The following is a 19,227-nucleotide window of genomic DNA, read 5'->3' as shown; positions in this document are numbered from 1 at the left end:
TCTGAACCACCACAGGGTGCATGCTGCCCAGTGGTAGAGTATCTGCCTAGCACAGGCAGTGGAGGGACAGATAAGCCATCTACAGTGGGTGGATCCTCCCCCATCAGTTAAGATAACCACAAGGATCCTTCACAGATGGTCTCAGATCTAACTCTCGATTATGTGAAGTTGATAGTTAAAACTATCACAGTGGCTCATGCCTTGAGAAACTGAGACAGGAGGATTGAGAGCTGAAAGCCTGAGTTACATAAATAGTTATAAGCCGGCTCAGGCTACAGTGATAACCAGTCTCAAAACAAAACAACTGAACCAACAAAAGACAGTCAAATTAAGACATTTTCTCCTTTTTCATTATTTTTCAAAACTTACTTTGTCCAAATGTTGAAGTTGTGCCGAAGCCCCCTGTCCCACCCCCAAAGGGGGTTCCAAATGATTTGTTAAACATCTTCCAAACAAGTGTTTGCTTCAGAAAGCTGTAAAACAAAAGTTACTCCTTTGAGACACCACAGAAAGTTATTTGTTTCAAGAAATCTACCATTTTACAAACATTAGTTAGGCCCATAGAAATGATAGCATACTGCTATTAAATATACTAAAACCTTGAATGAATAAACTAAATATATTAAATTATTATTATTATTTTTTTTTTTTTGGTTTTTCGAGGCAGGGTTTCTCTGTGTAGCTTTGCGCCTTTCCTGGGACTCACTTGGTAGCCCAAGCTGGTCTCGAACTTACAGAGATCCGCTTGGCTCTGCCTCCCAGTGCTGGGATTAAAGGTGTGTGCCACCACCGCCCGGCTAAATTAAAATATTTTAATAAATAATTAAATATAATTAAAACCTATAAAATGTTCGTTAATCTATACACTTGCTAAAATAACTAGTACTGTAATGTAAAATTAAATTTCTGATCCTACCAATGACCATCCCTTTAAAATGTTTTTCATGTATATGCTGAGTTGTTGGGCAATTTAACGCTTTTAGCGTATGCATCCCTACAAATGCCACAGCACATGTATGGAGGTGAGAGGATGGGACAGCAATATGTTCTCCTTTTGAGTTTTGGAAGTTCAACTCAATTCATCAGGCTTGGCAGAAAGATGAGACATCTCATTGGCCCAGATTTTTTTTTAATTTTTACCTAATTTTTGTTTAAATATCATAACAGAGATCAATACAGATCAGTATAAACAGTATACATGATGCTGTGGGTTTGCTCCCCAGTATTGGATGTGGTGGCAAACACCCATAACTTTAGCACTCTGGAGATGGGAGGCAAGGGGATCAGAAATTCAAGGTCATCTTCAGCTACACAGCTCAAAGCTAGATTACATGAGACCCTGTCTCAAAACAACAACAACAAAAAACAAGACCTAGGAGATTATACAGTATATGCATCAACAATTATGACCATATTCTGTTATATCAACTATCTAAACTGTTTCCCTGGCCAGGGCTGGAGAGGTAGCTCAGTGGCAAAGAGTACTTACTTACTAGCCTTACAGCTAGAGGCTCATGTCATCATCACTTACTCTTTAGTAATGAGATCTGCTTTAAGGTCCCTACCTTTAGCCAGGTGTGGTGGCACATTGCCTTTAACAGACAGGACTGCCAGGACTATACAGAAAGACCTCTCCCCCAAGAAAAAAAGCCAAAAGATTTGAATAGATATGTTAGGGAAAACAAGATTTGAATAGACTTGTTAGCAAAAAATACACGAATGGTAAATTTTATTTATATATGTACTACCATACCTTTTCAAAATTCTATTTCATAACACAAACAGTTCAAGACCAGCCTGGACACATGGACCATGTGTCCCTCAAAACAAACAAGTGCTATCCAGTTATCATGTTGATTTTGCTAGGCACCTCCAACTTTTTTGTGTTTTTGATTTTGGATACAGGGTTAGTTAGTTACAGTGTTTGAGGTTATATATAGGAAGTTTAGATTTATAACTATCATTGTAAGTGTCAGGAGACGTTTGTTATTTGCCCTTATTACTATTATTATTATTATTAGCATATTTTTGATTATTTGTCCTTTTCATTACTATTATTTTTAGCATGTGCTGTGTATGTAAACATACTTTGATCATATTCCTTACTTAACCTTATTCCTCTCATATCCCTATTACTTTCATGTCGTGAGCCATGTGGTCTAGTTTCAGATCAGCATATGAACACTTATCCAACAGGTGTAATGATATTGTGTTCCCCAATATAGTGCACCCTAATAAACTAATCTGGGGGTCAGAGAACAGAAGAGCCACATATTAAACAGAGGTTAGGCAATAGTAGCACATGCCTTTAATCCTAGCATTCTGGAGGCAGAGATCCATTTGGATCTCTGTGAGTTTAAAGTCACGCTGGAAACAACCAGGCATGGTGACACACACCTTTAATCTCAGGAAGTGATTGATGGCTGGAGGCAGAAAGGTATATAAGGCATGAGGATCAACTACTAGAGCCTGTTAAGCTTTTAGGCTTTTGAGCAGCAGGTCAGCTGAGATCCATTCGTATGAGGACAAAGAGGCTTCTAGATTGAGGAAAGAGATCAGCTGAAGAACTGGCAAGGTGAGGTTAGCTGTGGCTGGTTCTGTTTCTCTGATCCTTAAGCATTCACTCCCATACCTGGCTTCGTGTTTGTTTTTATTAATAAGACCTTTTAACAATTCTTGCTACAAACAGGTCTTCAAGAGACCAGTGGATCTCAGGACAGCTCAGAATACTGCTGGGATCGAGCAAACTGCATAATCTCTTCTCTGATAAATATTGATGATTTTCTCAGCAGTTTTTGGTTTCACTTATATCAGTCAGGCATGGGAAAGATGTGATCATTATCAGAAACTCTTTTTTCTGAAATATTTTCCCCTAAAATTCTTTGGGAACTGATGTTTCTCAGGTTTCTTATCTGGAACTACCAGCTGTCACCCCAGACCCCAGGAACTTTTCTGTTTCAGTGCTGACAGGATCGGAGGCAATAAAAGTTAGTAGTTACATACAGCCGGGTGGTGGTGGCACAGGCCTTAATCCCAGCACTAGGGAAGCAGAGGCAGGCAGATCTCTGTGAGTTCGAGGCCAGCCTGGGCTTCCAAGTGAGTTCCAGGAAAGGCGCAAAGCTACACAGAGAAACCCTGTCTTGAAAAACAAAAACAAAAACAATCAAAAAAAGAAAAGTTAGTAGTTACATACAAGGAAGCAACACAGGGGACATAACCATGTCTCCTAATTCTGGGGAAAAATTAAGGTGGAAAAAGAGTGCCTAATTAAAGTTCATTTTTTATAGAGAGCCTTAGGTATGCAGAATCCTTTGACAGGACAAGGGAACAGTTGGAGAAATACAAACTAACTGTATGCAAGCAGCTTACAGCAAATCACCCCTATTTCCATAAATATGCTTTAAGTTTTTAACAATATTGTTGTTCTTGAAAATGTGTGCCTATATTTATCACCTTTTAGCTTTGTAAGGACAAGATGTGCCTGGCTCCATATTTAGCCAAGTTAAAAAAAATGCTAAGTGTTATCTCTGGTTTAAAAGTTGGGGAAAATTATATTTGTTTTTGCTGGAGGTTAATGCTGGAGGGTGGGAAAAACATGCTTGTTCATGAAATATAAATAAATAAAGATGGCTTGAGCTTTTTAGGGGCTAGTCACTTGTATGAAACTCATGTGGTGGTTGGGCACTTCCCCATCTCAGGACCTGAACCTGGGACTGCCACATTATCTTTTGTTCTTTTTTGTTTTGTTTTGTTTTGAGAAAGGTTTTTGCTGTGTAGCCCTGGCTGTCCTGGAACTTACTTTGTAGAACAAGCTGTCCTTGAACTCAGAGATCTACCCGATTCTGCTTCCTAAGTGCCAGGATTAAGGAGGTGCACAACCACACCAAGCAGACAAGTACTTTCTTATTCATCTAGCACAGGAAACTTGTCTGTGTAAATCTGACATGTATTTGAGGAACATGCCGCTCTTTAAAAGGTGATTAATGACAACTTTTCCTCTGTGAAATGTACCCTCATAGAACATTTTAGTTGTAATTTGTGATTTGGCTACACTGACTCTATACACCTTAAGTTCTACAGCTCCCAATCAACATTTTACTTTTAATAATCTTACCCTGAGACAGAAACCTACCATTCATTAGACACTCATTTCACAAAGGGATTTTAAGTAATAATAAAATATCCTGGAAAATACCTCAACATCTACAAGCTCATTTATATTTTTCATCTCAACAACAATCAATGAAAGAATGTTGGTATTAGCTATCACTGCTATTATCACCTCTATTTTGCAGATTAGAAAAAAAAGAATAAGGTTTTACAAAATTTCATAAGGTCAAAGAGGTAACTATAACTCAAGTTTAACCTATCTTCTAACTTTGCAAAGACACTTTCAATCATAAAAAGTAACAGGCAATAAGCAAAAAACCTATATATTAAAGAAATTCAACTGCTTCAGACCCAAGAACAAGAAGAAGGCAGCAAATATCTTTAACCCACAAAGAAAGTGTCTCATTCAAATGCAACCTATCTTTTCTTTTTTTTTCTTTCTTTCTTCTTTTTATTTTTTATTTATTTATTTTTTTGTTGTTTTTTTTCAAGACAAGGTTTTCTCTGTGAAACAGTCCAGGCTGTCTTGGAACTCTGTAGACCAGGCTGGCCTCGAACTCACAAAGATCCACCTGGCTCTGCCTCCCTAGTGCTGGGATTAAAGGTGTGCGCCGCCACCGGGAAGATCTGCTTGTATCTGCCTCCTAAATGAATCAGCCTACCCACTCAACTTTCTCGGTTCTGAGAAGATCAAACTTGGTTTATTCTCATTTATCATGCTGAGCAAGGTCTGTTGTTTAAAGTTATCACAACAGAGGCTACGGATTTAGCTCAGCTGACAAGAGAACTTGCCTAGCATGCACAAAACCCCAGAACAGCATAAATGAAGAATGGTAAACTCATGTTTGTAGTTCTAGCATGTAGATTTAGGAGGATCAAAAATTCAAGTCATCCTCAGTAACACAGATCTTATCTCAAAACAAACCACAATAGAAACAAAATTACAATGAAGCAAATCAATATCACAGACAACCTCACAATCTGTCATAACTACAGAAATTGATGAAGAATGGCAAACTGGGTGAACTGGAATTCACCTATAATCCCAGCACTAGAGGTGAAGGAAAGAGAATCAGTAGTTCAGGATCAACCTTAGCTACTCAGTGAGCTTGAGGCCAGCCTAGGCTGAGGCCCAATCATAAAACAAAAACTAAACCAGTGAATACAGAAAACTCAGCTCTTCAAACCATTAGTTTTCCTGACTCTGTTGTGTGTACCAGACTCAGTGAAAGCTATCCACCCTTTACTCTTGTTGCTGCCAAACAACCCAATTCACTCTATTAAACTTCAGTTTGGTATCTTTTATAAGCCTATGTTAACTTCATGCGACATCCATAACACAATATAAACTCTGCACATGGCTCTCTTGACCCTTACTTCCCACCCTGGACACTGAAACACTAAACTATGCAGACTTTCATTTAGGACTATAGAAGATTTGTCGTACCAGCTGCTGTACTGTGAGACAGCCTTCAGCTGCCAGTGCTTTTCAGAACTGCCTCTACTGAAGACTGCCTCATTCATGGTCATACTTTCTTCCTATGACAGCCAAAATCCATGGCCAATGCTAGGATTCTTGGCCCTAGCTCAGTGTAAAACTCTAAAGAGCAGGTAATTTCAACTTTTTAATTTTCATGGGATTGGCTGACACCATCAGGACACCACAGTTCTAGAAATATAGCTTAGGGTAAAGTGCGTGCCTACCCAGAAAGGGTCCTAAGTTCAATTCTTTTCTACCACTAAAAAGAAAAACAGCCGGGCAGTGGTGACGCACGCCTTTAGTCCCAGCGCTTGGGAGGCAGAGGCAGGTGGATCTCTGTGAGTTGGAGGCCAGCCTGGGCTACAGAGTGAGTTCCAGGAAAGGCTCCAAAGCTACACAGAGAAACCCTGTCTCAAAAGACAAACAACAACAACAAAAAAAAATCAATACATAAAAACAAAAATAAGACATGGCATCACACAGGAGAGTGTCAAGTTAATGCTTGCCTAGTGTTTGTAAGTGCCTAGCTAGGTTCTATCTCCATCACCACTATATTCAAACATCATCACAATACAATATTTCCCACTTCTTTCTCACTTCTCTTAGAGGTAATGATACCAAAATTTCCTGAGCCAACTTCTAAGGACTATGCTCATTTCAGAGTTTGCTACCAAAGGAACTCAACTGTATCTCATTTACAATAAGATCTGCCAAAAATAGGGAGTTACCTTTGTTTGTTGTTTTGAGACAGGGTACAGATAGTGAAAGCTGCCCTCAACTTCCTATGATGTAGCTCCAGACTGACTGAACTATCTTCCTGCCTCTACCTACCAAGTGCTAGAATTCCAGGTGTTTGACACTACAACAAGTTATTTTGGTTTTGTTTTTTGTTTTTTTTTTTTTTTTTTGGAGACAGGATTTCATGTAGCCCAGGCTGGCTTCAAACTCACTATGTAGCCACAAATGACCTTGAATTTCTGATCTTTCTTCCTCCATCAACCAAGTAATGAGATTATAGGTATAAGCTACCACATCAAATCACTAGAAACACTGGTTGTGGTGGGGCACACAGGTAGGATATAATGAAGAAGCAGAATCAGAATAAAATGTAATATCTTATGAAGGAAGAGCAATCCATAAGATATTCCCATGACCTAGATAAAAATTCCTACACAAATTTATTTTTGTCTTTATGAATTGATTTACTTACACTCCTTTTGTACAAGACATTTAAAAATGATCTTTAATATTGGCCTTAATTTTCCTCTGCCCCTTGTGCTTCAATAATCTTCCAATTTTTTATTTATACTATGTAATACCAAAAAGGAGATAGCCAATACACATCAGTAATATAACCACTAGACAGAAATATACTCACACATTATCTCAACTAAACTTTGAATGGTGATGTCTTAGTATATCATCTAAAATTTGTAAGTTATGTGAACAAAATTAGTTTTCTACCTCAAAAAGTAGGAGACACCTGACACAATGTTAAACAACAAAACCAAAAAACCTCAGCACTGCCAATGAATGACTATGCCCGTCTTCCAAGACACTCCCAGCTTGCTGCTTTCTACTTCTAGAAAATTATACAAATATTAAGTACTTTTTCCTTTTTACTTCATTGAATTTCTTTGTATCAAAGTCAGCAAAGAGCAAAATCAGTAGTACATGTTACTTTCCACTTTACAAAGCACTTTTTAAGTCTCTCATTTAATCCCCATGATAGCAGTAGAAAAAGGAGGAATCACTATCCACAGTTAAACTGAATGAGTCTGTTTTTGTTTGTTTAAGACAAGGTCTCAACAAGCTCTTCCTCTGTAGCTCAGGCTAGCCTGAACTCATAACAGTCTTCCTAAGTGCTGGGATCACACACCTGGGAGCACTGTCTACTGTTTGTTTTCCATGAGACAAGAGACACAGGAAAGGAGGCTAGGCAAAATTCCAGGGAGAAGAAAGTACCTAGTCTTAATCATCTAATATTACAACCCATTTCAGGGGCTGGCCTGGAATTTGTTATCTTACCTCTGCTTCTAAAGTGCTGAGACAACAGGCGTAGCTCCAGAGTCGGCTATTGCTGCTTCTAAAGACAGGGTCTCACTATGTACCAGCTAGCCTGGAACTCAAGAGATCCATCTGTCTCTATGGCTCAAATTCTGAGATTAAAAGGATGTACCACCACCACGACCAGCAAAGATAGATTTATTTATTTATGTATGTGTTTGTCTCCCCCCCCCCCCCCAGAGCTGAGGATCGAACCCAGGGCCTTGTGCTTGCTAGCAAGCGCTCTACCACTGAGCTAAATCCCCAACCCCTGTGTGTGTTTATGCAACATGTGTATATCCCCACAAGAGGCAAAAGTATGTAGGACTGGTTTGGAGCTAGAATTACAGGTAGCTGTAAGCTACCTGATTTGGGTGCTGGGAACAGAACTCAGCACCAAGTCTAACTGAACTGGTAAACTCCAGATTCAGTGAGAAACCATGTCTCAAAAAATAAGGTGTGAAAAAAAAAATGAAATAAGGTTTAAGGCCAGGCATAGTGGCACACAGCTATAATCCTCCCACTTACAAGGCACAAGCAGGCAGATCCAACCTGGTCTACATAGGCAATTACAGGTCAACAAGGACAACATATCAAGACTGTCCCAAAATAAGAAAAAAAAGGTTGGGTGCGGTGGTACATACCTTTAATCCCAGCACTCAAGGAGGCAGAGGCAGACAGATCTCTATAAATTCAAGTCCATCCCGGTCTACATAGTGAGTTCCAGGATAGCCAGGACTACCCAGAGAGAGACCCTGTCTCAAAACCAAGAACTAAAGAAACAAATAAAAAGGGGAGGGTGTTACAGAGTTACTAAGACAAACTTCTGGCCTCCATGTGAACACGCACAGACACACCTGTGCAAAGGGCATGGTGACACCTCCTGTACTTGGGAGGAAAAGGCAGAAGGATTAGGATTTGAAAGTCAGCCTGGGGCTACACATCAAGAATCTTGTCTTGAAAAAAAGGTATTAGACAATTTATGAACTGACTTTACAAGTAAAGTAAGGGTATGGCTTTACTAAAATGTTGGGACTATTTTCACTTACAGCAGTGATCTCAATCAGGGACAATTTTGATAATTTCTTGACCTTCTTGGTAGTTACAACTTTGGGAGGAGGTGTTAATCAGTATCTAATAGGGAGAGGAGGAAGGCTGTTACATAGCCCAAAACACACAAGAGAGCCTCAATTAAAAAATTATCTCAATATAAAGTGTTAGCTGCAGTACATAAGATATCTTGCTGTGAATGCATACTGAACGATAAGTCAATTTCAAACACAACATATCAAACTCTCAGAAAATGCTTAATACCTGGCCTCTAATAAGATTTACATAAGATATATATATTTTTTTTTTGGGGGGGGGGGTTAAGATTGGGGCTTCTCTGTGTAACAACTCTGGCTGTCCTGAAACTCGCTCTGTAGAGTTCCTCTAGAGGCTGGTCTTGATCGCAAGAGATCTGCCTGTCTTTGCCTCCTGAAGGCTGGGATTAAAGGGACACGCCACCACACATTATATAACCTCGGAATTTTATAGTCTTTTACTAGAAATTAATCATTACTACAATATCCTATGTCCTAGACTGCCAGCACACAAGTAATATTACAAATCATACTTTATTTTCCCAGTCTGCTAAAGTTTAGTTATTCTTAGATACCTAGGAACTAGTGGCTACAAAGTACAAAGTATTTCAGGTCCGGAGGAGGTGGTGCACACCTTTAATCCCAGCACTCCGGAGGCAGAGCCAGGCGGATCTCTGTGAGTTCAAGTCCAGTTCTATCTACAGAGCAAGATTCAGGACGGGCTCCAAAACTACACAGAGAAACCCTGTATTGAAAAACCAGAAAGTATTTCAGAAGTACACAAATATCTAGCCTCTTTTCTGGAGTATTTTTCAGTTTTCCTTTTCTGTATTTGCTCTTTCACAAAATGGACTGCCTATGAGCCATGTAACCTAAAATACGTATTAATATACATGTTATTTATTTTTGAGACAGGATCTCATTATGCCGTCTTGACTGGCCTGGAACTTGCTGGACCAGGCTGACCAAAATCCCAGAGATCCACCTGCCTCTGCCTCTTAAGTGCTGGAATTAAAGGCATTCACCATCACACCCAGCAACACAAAAACATTTTATCATAATCTAATAAAAATACAAACAGCTAAAATATAAAATGTGTGCGACAAGCAGAAGGACCAGTAAGTGTGTGGAAGCTTACACAGGAAAGCATTCCAGGAAAAGCTTCCCAGGTCATGATGACCAAACTGATAAAATGGTACAAAAAACACCAGGCCACAACTTTAATATTTAGACCACAGTTCTCTTCTGCTCTTTTGTATTACTTCCTTTTAGGTTTTACTGTTTATAATCAAAGATACAAGCTGATAATGTTCAGATCAAACTTGACAACTAATTTTGTCAAATCTTAAGTATCATAAATAATTTTATCAAAGTAGTTCCCAATACCTACAATATGCCCAGCCTGATTTTTTTTAACTTTTTCATTTCAACTATTTCTTGTATTAGTTTATGTGTATGAGTGTTTTGCATGCATGTATGTGTGTGCACCACATGTATGACTGGTGCTCCAAGGTCAGAAGAGCTGCTGTTCCCAAGAATGAGACAACAGTGCTCTCTGGCCCTCGACAAGTTTTAATTGAGATGGATATTCTATGTTGCCCAGGCTGGCCTCAAACTCCTGGGCTCTCCACCCTCAACTTCCATAACTGGTGACATTACAGGTTATACCATCACATCTATATTGACTTTACTCACCCTCAACACTTAGGTTTTTTTGTTGTTGTTGGTGGTGGTTTGTTTGGTGTTTTTTTTTTTTTTTTTTTTTTTTTTGAGGCAGGGTCTCTTTATAAAGCCCTCGCTGTCCTGGAACTCAGTATGTAGCTCAGACTAGCCTTGAACGCACAGAGAGCCGCCTGCCTTTGCCTCCTGAGTGCTGGGATGAAAGGCGTGCAGCACCAAGTCTGTCTCTTCAACAGTACTTTAAGTTTAGTTCTCAAAAGTTTATGTTAAGGCTGGGTGTGACGGCAAACGCCTTTAATCCCAGTACCAGCACCTGGGAGGTAGAGGCAGGTGGTCTCTTTGATTTCGTGGCAAGCCTGGTCTACATAGTGAATTCCAGACCAACCAGGATTTTGAAGTGAGATCTTGTCTCAAAAAAAGGAAAAATTAAAAATTAAAAGTCCACATCAGAGTACTACAAATTAAGTCCTATTATCTTAACACACACACACACACACACACACACATATGCAAACGTGGTTAACAACTAAACTGGAAATGTTTTGAAAACTATGTCAAATGTCCATGTCCTTCCCCCTACCAAATAGAGAACTGCCAATAATGGGAGAGCCTGGAGCAAACACGGAGGGTGGAATAGTATAAAAATTCTAGACTGGAGTCAAGACATCTGGCATTCCTGAGTCCTCTTATTCTACCTCCAACCTACAAAACCTGTGCACGTGATGCAGAGTAGGGGGATTGACAATTTCTTAAATGCTTATGACTATAGAAATTCAGAAACCCAATCTTTCTCACCTCGGTTTACAACATGTGGCAGCACAGGAAAGACCCTTTCATTGGGTTGATCAGACCCCTCTAATCGCCAGACACTGTCTTCAAAAGCTAATGCATTTCCGACTCACTCAACCCTCTGGTTAACCCTGGACAAAACGCGCGCCCTGCAGAGTGGTCAAAGAAGTGATGGGGGGACCTCACGGAGTCCCCCAGGCACCATCCCTGCAAGCACCAACCTACCGCGGGGCTGCTCACCTCCGCCCGGCGAATGAATGAGTAGCACCAGAGACGGGAGGGCTCACTTCAGCGTGGGCTGCCACCCGAGACCCTCTGGCCTACGCCCCACGCGTGTGGATTCCCTCCCAGGGCCTCCCGAGCCAAGCCGCAGGGCCGCGGGCCCCGCCCCCTCACGCAGGCCCGAAGGAGTGCGCCCGGCACGAGACTGGGCGACCGAGAGGGCCCGGGGCGTCCCGCGCAGATGCCGGTCCAGAGGGGAGGACCCACCCTCCCGCTGGGCTCCAGCGGCGCTCCCGACTTACCGCCGTGCGTCTGGGGTGAGGACCCGGGTCCGTCTGCCACCCGCCGCTCACAGAGCAGCGCGCGGCCACCAGGAAACCGTCGCTGCCGCCGCCGCCGCCACCGACCGCCGCTTCGGGCGCAGCGCGCAGAGGCCCGACTGCGTCACACGCCGCCCGCCGTCAGAGGCCAGCCCCGGGCGCTCCGCCCTCGCCGGCCGGGCATTGGCAGGCCGGTCCGCCACTCGAGACCCACCCCGTTACTCATTGGGCAACGAGTCTTTTGAAACCGAACGTGAAGGCGGTCTCTGAGAAGGAGCGGAGGGGAAGAGGAGGGGCGTGAGGAATGGGGGTGGGGGAGGGAAAAAAAAAAGGAGGGACGATTAGGAGGGACGCGGAGTCCCACCCCCTCCGCCGCGACGGTTGGCTGAGAGAGGGTCGTGACGTCACACAGGACCCCTGGAAGAGGGCTGGGGAGTGGCTAGAATGGTGAGCACCAAACAGCAGTGACGTTGTACCGAGACCCCGCCCCTTTCCTTGGAGCGCGGAGACTCGGGCTACAGAAGCTCCGGCCAATCAGAGGGAAGGCCCAAGGATGACATGGTAACTGTTCTACCCTTGTTTAGCTCCAGTCTGCGGGCAATCTCGGGAAGGCTCTCTGGCCACCCAGCTGGCACTTGGGGAGCTGGAGAACCCTTTGGGGATACCTAGCGGTCCACACGGCTTGTCTGCAGCCGCTCCGAGACCCTCAGTCCCCACTGTTGTCCTTGCCAGTCCAAGCCAGTCCGCGCACATCCTTTCCTCCTCTGAATCTCTAAAGTAGATCTGAGCAATGGTCTATTATAGGGCTTGATCCCAATGAGTATTCTCTCGGACCTTCTGCCTCAGCTGCACTTTCAGAACCTGTGCCTGTTCTGGATGGCTTGGTGCAAATGTCCCGCCTTCTCCAGGACACATTTGCTAACCTCGACAAGTTGGAGTGATGTTTGGGCAGTCCTCTTGTCAGGACCTTGTTACTTTGTATTCTATTTGCCTCCTCCCTGCCCTGGTGTCGGTCAAAGCTGCATTTTCATACTTTTGGTGTCGGTTTCCTCCTAGGACCCGGCTAAGAGCAGAGGACTGGGCATGTTCTAGAAACCAGACCTGTCTAGTGATTGAGGTCTCACAGAATAACAGGATCTCTGTGCTCAGAAAAAGAGTGCGTATTACCTCTCTACCACCTCTTGGGACATCAGTATACAACTGAAACGAGAGTTGCTAGGAATTTTAAATGAATTCTTCAATGTTTTTGGTAGTAACGAGAATTAGAAACATCTTTAAAACGAAGTGGTGTTGGTTGATAGAGTGCGTGCCTGGCATGTGCAAAGAAAGCCCTATTTTCAATCGCCAGCAACACATAAACTGGATTTAGTGGTGCACACCTGGAATCCCAGCATTTGAGAGGTGGAGGTGGAAGGATCAAAAGATGGCAAGATGACTCAGGTAAACATACTTCCTGCCAAACCTGATGACCAGAGTTCCCATCTCTGGGACCTACATAGTGAAAGGAAAGAACCGACTCCTGAAAATCGTCCTCTGACGTCCATACAAGCTCCATGACACAAACACCCACATATATGCACACATACAAAATAAATAAATGAAATGAAAAAATTTAAGATTTATATATTTATTACATATACAGTGTTCTGCCTTCATGAGGCCAGAAGAAGGCACCAGATTTCATTACAGATGGGTGAGCCACCATGTGGTTGCTGGCAATTGAACTCAGGACCTCTGGAAGAACAGCCAATGCTCCTAACCTCTGAGCCATCTCTCCTTTTTTAAATGAAGTGGTATGACGATAAAATAAGATAGTAAATGGAAGGACTATGATACATTGTAGGTGTTCAGTATCTACTTGAAAGAAAAGTTAATGTATAGATTGCCTAACAGGAAAGCTAGTTTGAACATCCATCTGCAGCCACCTTCCCTGACCCCCTCTATCCAAATAGCCCTGCTTTTCCATCATCCTTTCTTGCCTTTACTATGAGTCCGAAAGTCATTAGCAGATGCCTGGGACATATGAAACTATGTCTCAAAAACCAAACAGCAACAATCATTAGGTCTGCCTGTCTGTCTGTCTTTCTCTTTTTGAGACAGGGTTTCTCTGTGTACCCCTGGCTGTCCTGGAGCTCACTTTTGTGGACCAGGCTGACTTTAAACTCAGAGATCCATCTGCTCTGCCTCTTGAGTGCTGGGATTGAAGGTGCAAGCCACCACTGCCCGGCTGCTGCCACTGCTGCTGCTGCTTCTTCCTCTTTTTTTTTTTTTTTCTTACATCATTACAGTGGCTTTTTCAACACCAATCCCCTGATTTTTTGGTGCTTCAGTCTGCAAATGTAACTACATTTAAGCTTAAAAATGAATCAGCAGATGAGTATATTCAATTGGAGATGATAGCTAACTTTGCAGAAACTGGAATCCTTAAATGGTGTGTATTTATAGGAAGAGTGCGGAGAATACATTGAAAGAGCAATGCTTCAGTGAGGAATTTCTGGGGACCACTGTGACTTTAAGGTTCCTTATTAAGTATTATTCTGGTGGGCATGTAATCCATAGCTTATCACCACCAGGGACCCTGATTAGGAAGAGCATCTGTTTGGAGCCAGGGCTCCTCCTCCCCAGTCTACTTGTCATAACAACCCCCTAGAGTTACTATCCTCTTCCTTCATCCACTCTAAAGACAAGAAATTGGGGCATACTCACAAGGACTTTCCAAACCCCGCCTTGTTCTAGGCATTAAGAGCCCAGACATGTCTGGGTGGTGGTAGTGCACGCCTTTAATCCCAGCACTGGGAGGCAGAGGCAGGTGTATCTTTGTGAGTTCAGGGCCAGCCTGGTCTACAGAGCTAGTCTAGGACAGGCTCCAAAGCTACAGAGAAACCCTGTCTCGAAAAACCAAAAAAATGGGGTTGGGGATTTAGCTCAGTGGTAGAGCGCTTGCCTAGTCTTTCCGGGGGAGGGAGTGGGGAAGAGCTCAGAGATGCCCACAGCCCTGTATTGGTTGGCTTTATCCTAGGAGCCTGTATCCTTTCACACACTTGACTTGAAAGATTTCTATGCAGCTATAAAAGATTATTGCTCAAAGAAGAGACTGGGCTGTGAAAACAGTGGGATCATGAAAGGGCAATGGTTTTGGACTGGTAGTTCCAAATTTCCATGTTGCAATGGAACGCACAGCAGGGCTGGAGTCAAACAGAGCTAAGTCCATATCTCAGATCTGCTAGTGTTCAGACCTTGACAAATTACTTTACTTGTACTGGGTTGCAGTTCGCTTGTGTATGAAATGGGCACAATACTTGGTATTTAATAAGGTGATTGTGAAGGTCAAATCAGGTAATAGCACTTGCAAAATTCTGAGGTCATGCTAGGCCCAAAGAAAATACAGTATTGATTCCCTCCTCTTCTACAATTTGGTAGGGAAGGTTGAAGTTTGTGAGTAGCACCTAATTGGATTTTTAGAAATTCCATGTGAATATCTTTGATGTTTAAGCATAGCATTTAGTCCATTGCATTTAAAGAAATTTATCGGCATACTCAGGATTTTACCTAATACAATATTTTATGCTTTTTCTATTTGTCCAATCAATTCTGCTTGTTTCTCTTTTATTTTTAATTTTAATTTAATTTTATTAATTTTATGTGTGGGTGTTTTGTGTGTATGCATGGATTTGCACCACATGCATGCATTGCTTTGTGGGAGGGGGGGGGGGGCGCAGAAAAGAATGTTGAATTCCCTGGAACTGGAGCTATGGGTGGTTGTGAGCCACCATACTGGGGCTGGGAATTTGCAGGAACAGCGAGTGCTCTTAGCTGCTGAACCATCTCTCCAGCCCCTCACTTTTATTTTAGTTTTGTAATAGTATCTTCTTTTTATTTAGTACTAGTTTTTGGCTGGATTTTTGTTTGTTTGTTTGGTTTGTGGTTTTTTTTTGGGGGGGGGAGGGTAGGATTTTGTTTCTTTGTTTCTTTTGTTTTTTTGAGACAGTGTTTCCTGTGTAACCATCCTGGCTGTCCTGGAACTTTGTAGACCAGGCTGGCCTCAGAAGGTGCCTCTGCCTCCTGAGTGCTGGGATCAAAGGCATGCACCACCACAGCCCAGCTTTAAGATACTTTTTAGAACCCCCTAAAAGAAACCCTACACCCCTTAGTAATTACTATCTACCTTTGCCCTCGAGCCCTAGCAAATACTCATTATTCTCTATCTTACATAGATTTACTTATTATAGTTATTTAACATAAATAGAATCATATAATCTATGACTTGTGTCTGGTGCTTTCACTTAGAATAATGTTTTAAAAGTTTGTCAGCATGGATAGCATATATCAATATATTATTTCTTTGTATGGTTTAATAATATCCTTCTAGGGGCTAGAGAGATGGCTCGGTGATTAAGAGCACTGACTGCTCTTCCAGAGGATCCAGGTTCAATTCCCAGCACCCATATGACAGCTTACACCTGTCTGCAACTCCAGTTTCAGGTGACCCAACACCCATGGCAAAATACCAATGCACATTAAAAATAAAAATTAAAAAGGGGGGGTGGCTGGAGAAATGGCTCAGAGGTTAGAAGCACTGGCTGCTCTTCCAGAGGTCCTGAGTTCAATTCCCAGCAACCACATGGTGGCTCACAACCATCTATGATAACTGGTGCCCTCTTCTGCTGTGCAGGGATACATGCCTTCAGAACACTGTATACATAATAAATAAATAAATTTTTTTTAAAAGTGCCGGGCAGTGGTGGTGCATGCCTTTAATCCCAGCACTCAGGAGGCAAAGGCAGGCGGATCTCTGTGAGTTCGAGGCCAGCTTGGTCTACACAGCAAGTTCCAGGAAAGGCACAAAACTACACAGAGAAACCCTGTCTCAAAAACAAACAAACAAACAAACAAACAAACAAAAAGCTGGGCAGTGGTACAAGCCTTTAATCCCAGCACTCGGGAGGCAGAGGCAGGTGGATCTCTGTGAGTTCAAGGCCAGCCTGGTCTATAAAGTGAGTTCCAGGACAGACTCCAAAGCTACACAGAGAAACCCTGTCTCAAAACAACAACAACAACAACAACAATAATAATATCCTGTTGTACAGATATATCATCGTCTGCTTATGAATCAGTTTATGGATATTTGGGTTTCCATGTTTTAGCTATTATGGATAATGCTGCTATGAACATTTGTGTTTGAACTTTTTGTAGACATGTTTCCAATTCTCTTGTGTTTATACCTAGGTATAATATGTGGTAACTCTGAATTTAACTCCTCCCCATCATACATCAAATGCTTTATATATATATTGGTGTTCTTGAGATTTATTTATGATTTTATGTGTTGATTTTTAATCATTTTTTTAAAAAAAAAATATGTATTTGCACTCAAGAGACAGAGACAGGTGGATCTCTGAGTAGGAGGCCAGCCTGGCCTACAGAGAGAGTTCCAGGACAGCCAGGGCTACACAGAGGAACCCTGTCTCGAAGACAAACAAACCAATAAAAATGGTCTGTGTGAGTGTTACAGGTGCTTGTGAGCCACTCTACACTGGTTTTGAAGGCTGAACTTAGTCTGTAAGAAAGTATGTGCTCTTAACCACTGAGCTATTTATTTCTCCAGTCCCAGTTGTATCATTTTTAATACTATTATTATTATTTTGTGTATGTGTGTAGGCATATGCATGCCATGGCACACAGAGGCCAACTTGCAAGAGTCTACTCTTGCCGCTGGGTGGTGGTGGTGGTACACACCTTTAATTCCAGCACTTGGGAGGCAGAGGCAGGTGGATCTTGGTGAGTTCGAAGCCAGCCTGATCTACAAAGTGAGTTCCAGGACAGCCAGAACTGATATTTAGAGAAATCCTGTCTCAAAAAAAAAAAAAAAAAAAACAAACAAACAAACAAAAAAAGGGTTCAGGGGCTCTGAACCTCTGAACTCAGGGCATCAGGCTAGCACGGCAAGTGTTTTTACCTGCTAAGCCATTTTGCCAGTTCTAATTTTTTTTTTTTTAATTTTAGGGTCAGAAAGATGGTTCAGTAGTTAAGAGTGCTTGTTGCTTTTGCCAGGGGTCCAGGTTCAGTTCCCAGCACCTTCATGATGACAGGCCACAATTGTCTGTTAACTCTAGTTCCAAGGAATCTGACACCCTCTTCTGACCTCTGTGGACATGAACATGATACACATGCATAAAGCAGGCAAAATATCTGCTAACAGGTATAACAAAATAACAAAATAAAAATAAATAAATCTAATTTAGTTTTTTTTCTCACTATGTAGTATAATATAAGTGTCCATGCCTACTTCCTGGACCAGGTCACCTGAGAAACACAAAGTGGCCTGAAAGCTTCACTGCCTGTCAGGAATTGGAAGGTACATTGTGCCCCAGGAGCCATGGACTCTAAACTGAAAATCTCTCAAGGCAGCTAGGCCAAGCCTACTCCATGATTCCCTGCAATTCCCCCTTTTTTATTTTTTAATTTCAGGGTATATAAATCAATGTATTTATTTTTTTATTTTTATTTATTTATTTATTTATTTATTTATTTTTGATTTTTTGAAACAGGGTTTCTCTGTGTAGTTTTGGTGCCTGTTCTGATCTCACTCTGTAGACCAGGCTGGCCTCAAACTCACAGAGAGCCACCTATCTCTGCCTCCTGAGTGCTAGGACTAAAGGCGTGCGCCACCACCGCCCGGCGTAAATCAATATTTAAAGCACACATGGAGTAGCAAATCAATCTCAAGACTATAATGCCTCCAAGTATAATCAGCAAAAAACTTCCCAGGGACATTCCTATGGGCCATAGTTTAGAAGTCCAATTAGAGACATAAAAATAATGACCAAGAATCTTGGTCAGGTTTTGTGTAGCAATGGAGGAGGGTAATTCATCTAATTTTGAATGTTGAATGGTTAATATTTTATCATGCAAGGCCTGAACAGCAATACTTAAATTATCATGTGACCATCTCTGCTTGGGGAACAATATGATTAGCATTGGGGGCGGGCACCCAAGATCTCTGAGTCATTGACATAAACAGGCATGTTGTTCTCTTCCCAGTTAACAAGTGAAGCACAGGAGGATCTCAGGTACATACACCCAGTATGTCTCAGCAGTAACAGATGTGGTCAACAGAGGCAGCACAGCAAGGAACAGCAATTCTGCAGTCACACCCTTCCCCTACGATCTCACCAAGTCTGTTCCCTCAGTCGCCAGTCTCTTCATCTGAGTCATTGTTGGTGGGCAGACTCTGTTCTCTTTGGTTCAACAATTCCATTGCCCTGTTCTCTTCCTTTTCTTTAGCTATAACCCCTGTAGACACTTGGGAAGTTCTTTGTCTGTCTTCCACAGGTTGAATCAGTTTTTCAGGTATCCACACTGACTTTTCAGCACCCTGAAGGAAAAAACACAAACTTAGCCTCAGCTCCTGTGAATTGCTGGATCAGGCCATTCCATTGACCTGACATAACATCTCTCCAAAGGACCTTGACCTTGAATTTTCTCAGAGGGGCCC

The 19,227-nt window shown here is 42.1% G+C and overlaps 2 protein-coding genes across 5 annotated transcripts in view; one reads left to right on the top strand and one right to left on the bottom strand.

Moving 5' to 3' along the window:
- Positions 1–11,953, bottom strand: part of Nup98 (nucleoporin 98 and 96 precursor) — a 98,689-nt gene extending 86,736 nt beyond the window's left edge. Inside the window, 2 exon segments of the mRNA XM_028889159.2 lie at positions 370–473; positions 11,715–11,953. Of these exon segments, the coding sequence (XP_028744992.1) occupies positions 370–445 (76 nt within the window). The 5' untranslated portion in view covers positions 446–473; positions 11,715–11,953.
- A 35-nt stretch (positions 11,954–11,988) lies between these two features.
- The window catches only part of Pgap2 (post-GPI attachment to proteins 2), a 33,736-nt gene continuing 26,497 nt past the window's right edge, over positions 11,989–19,227 (top strand). For all 4 annotated transcript variants that reach the window (XM_037196796.1, XM_028889071.2, XM_028889067.2 and 1 more), the window contains exon 1: positions 11,989–12,293. The gene's annotated coding sequence lies outside the window, so the exon portion shown is untranslated. The remainder of the gene's footprint in view (positions 12,294–19,227) is intronic.

This window comes from Peromyscus leucopus, chromosome 1, assembly GCF_004664715.2.
Source record: "Peromyscus leucopus breed LL Stock chromosome 1, UCI_PerLeu_2.1, whole genome shotgun sequence".
Classification (NCBI taxonomy): Eukaryota; Metazoa; Chordata; class Mammalia; order Rodentia; family Cricetidae; genus Peromyscus; species Peromyscus leucopus.
Note: the sequence above shows the minus strand (reverse complement) of the source record. Positions and strands in the feature narration are given on the sequence as shown.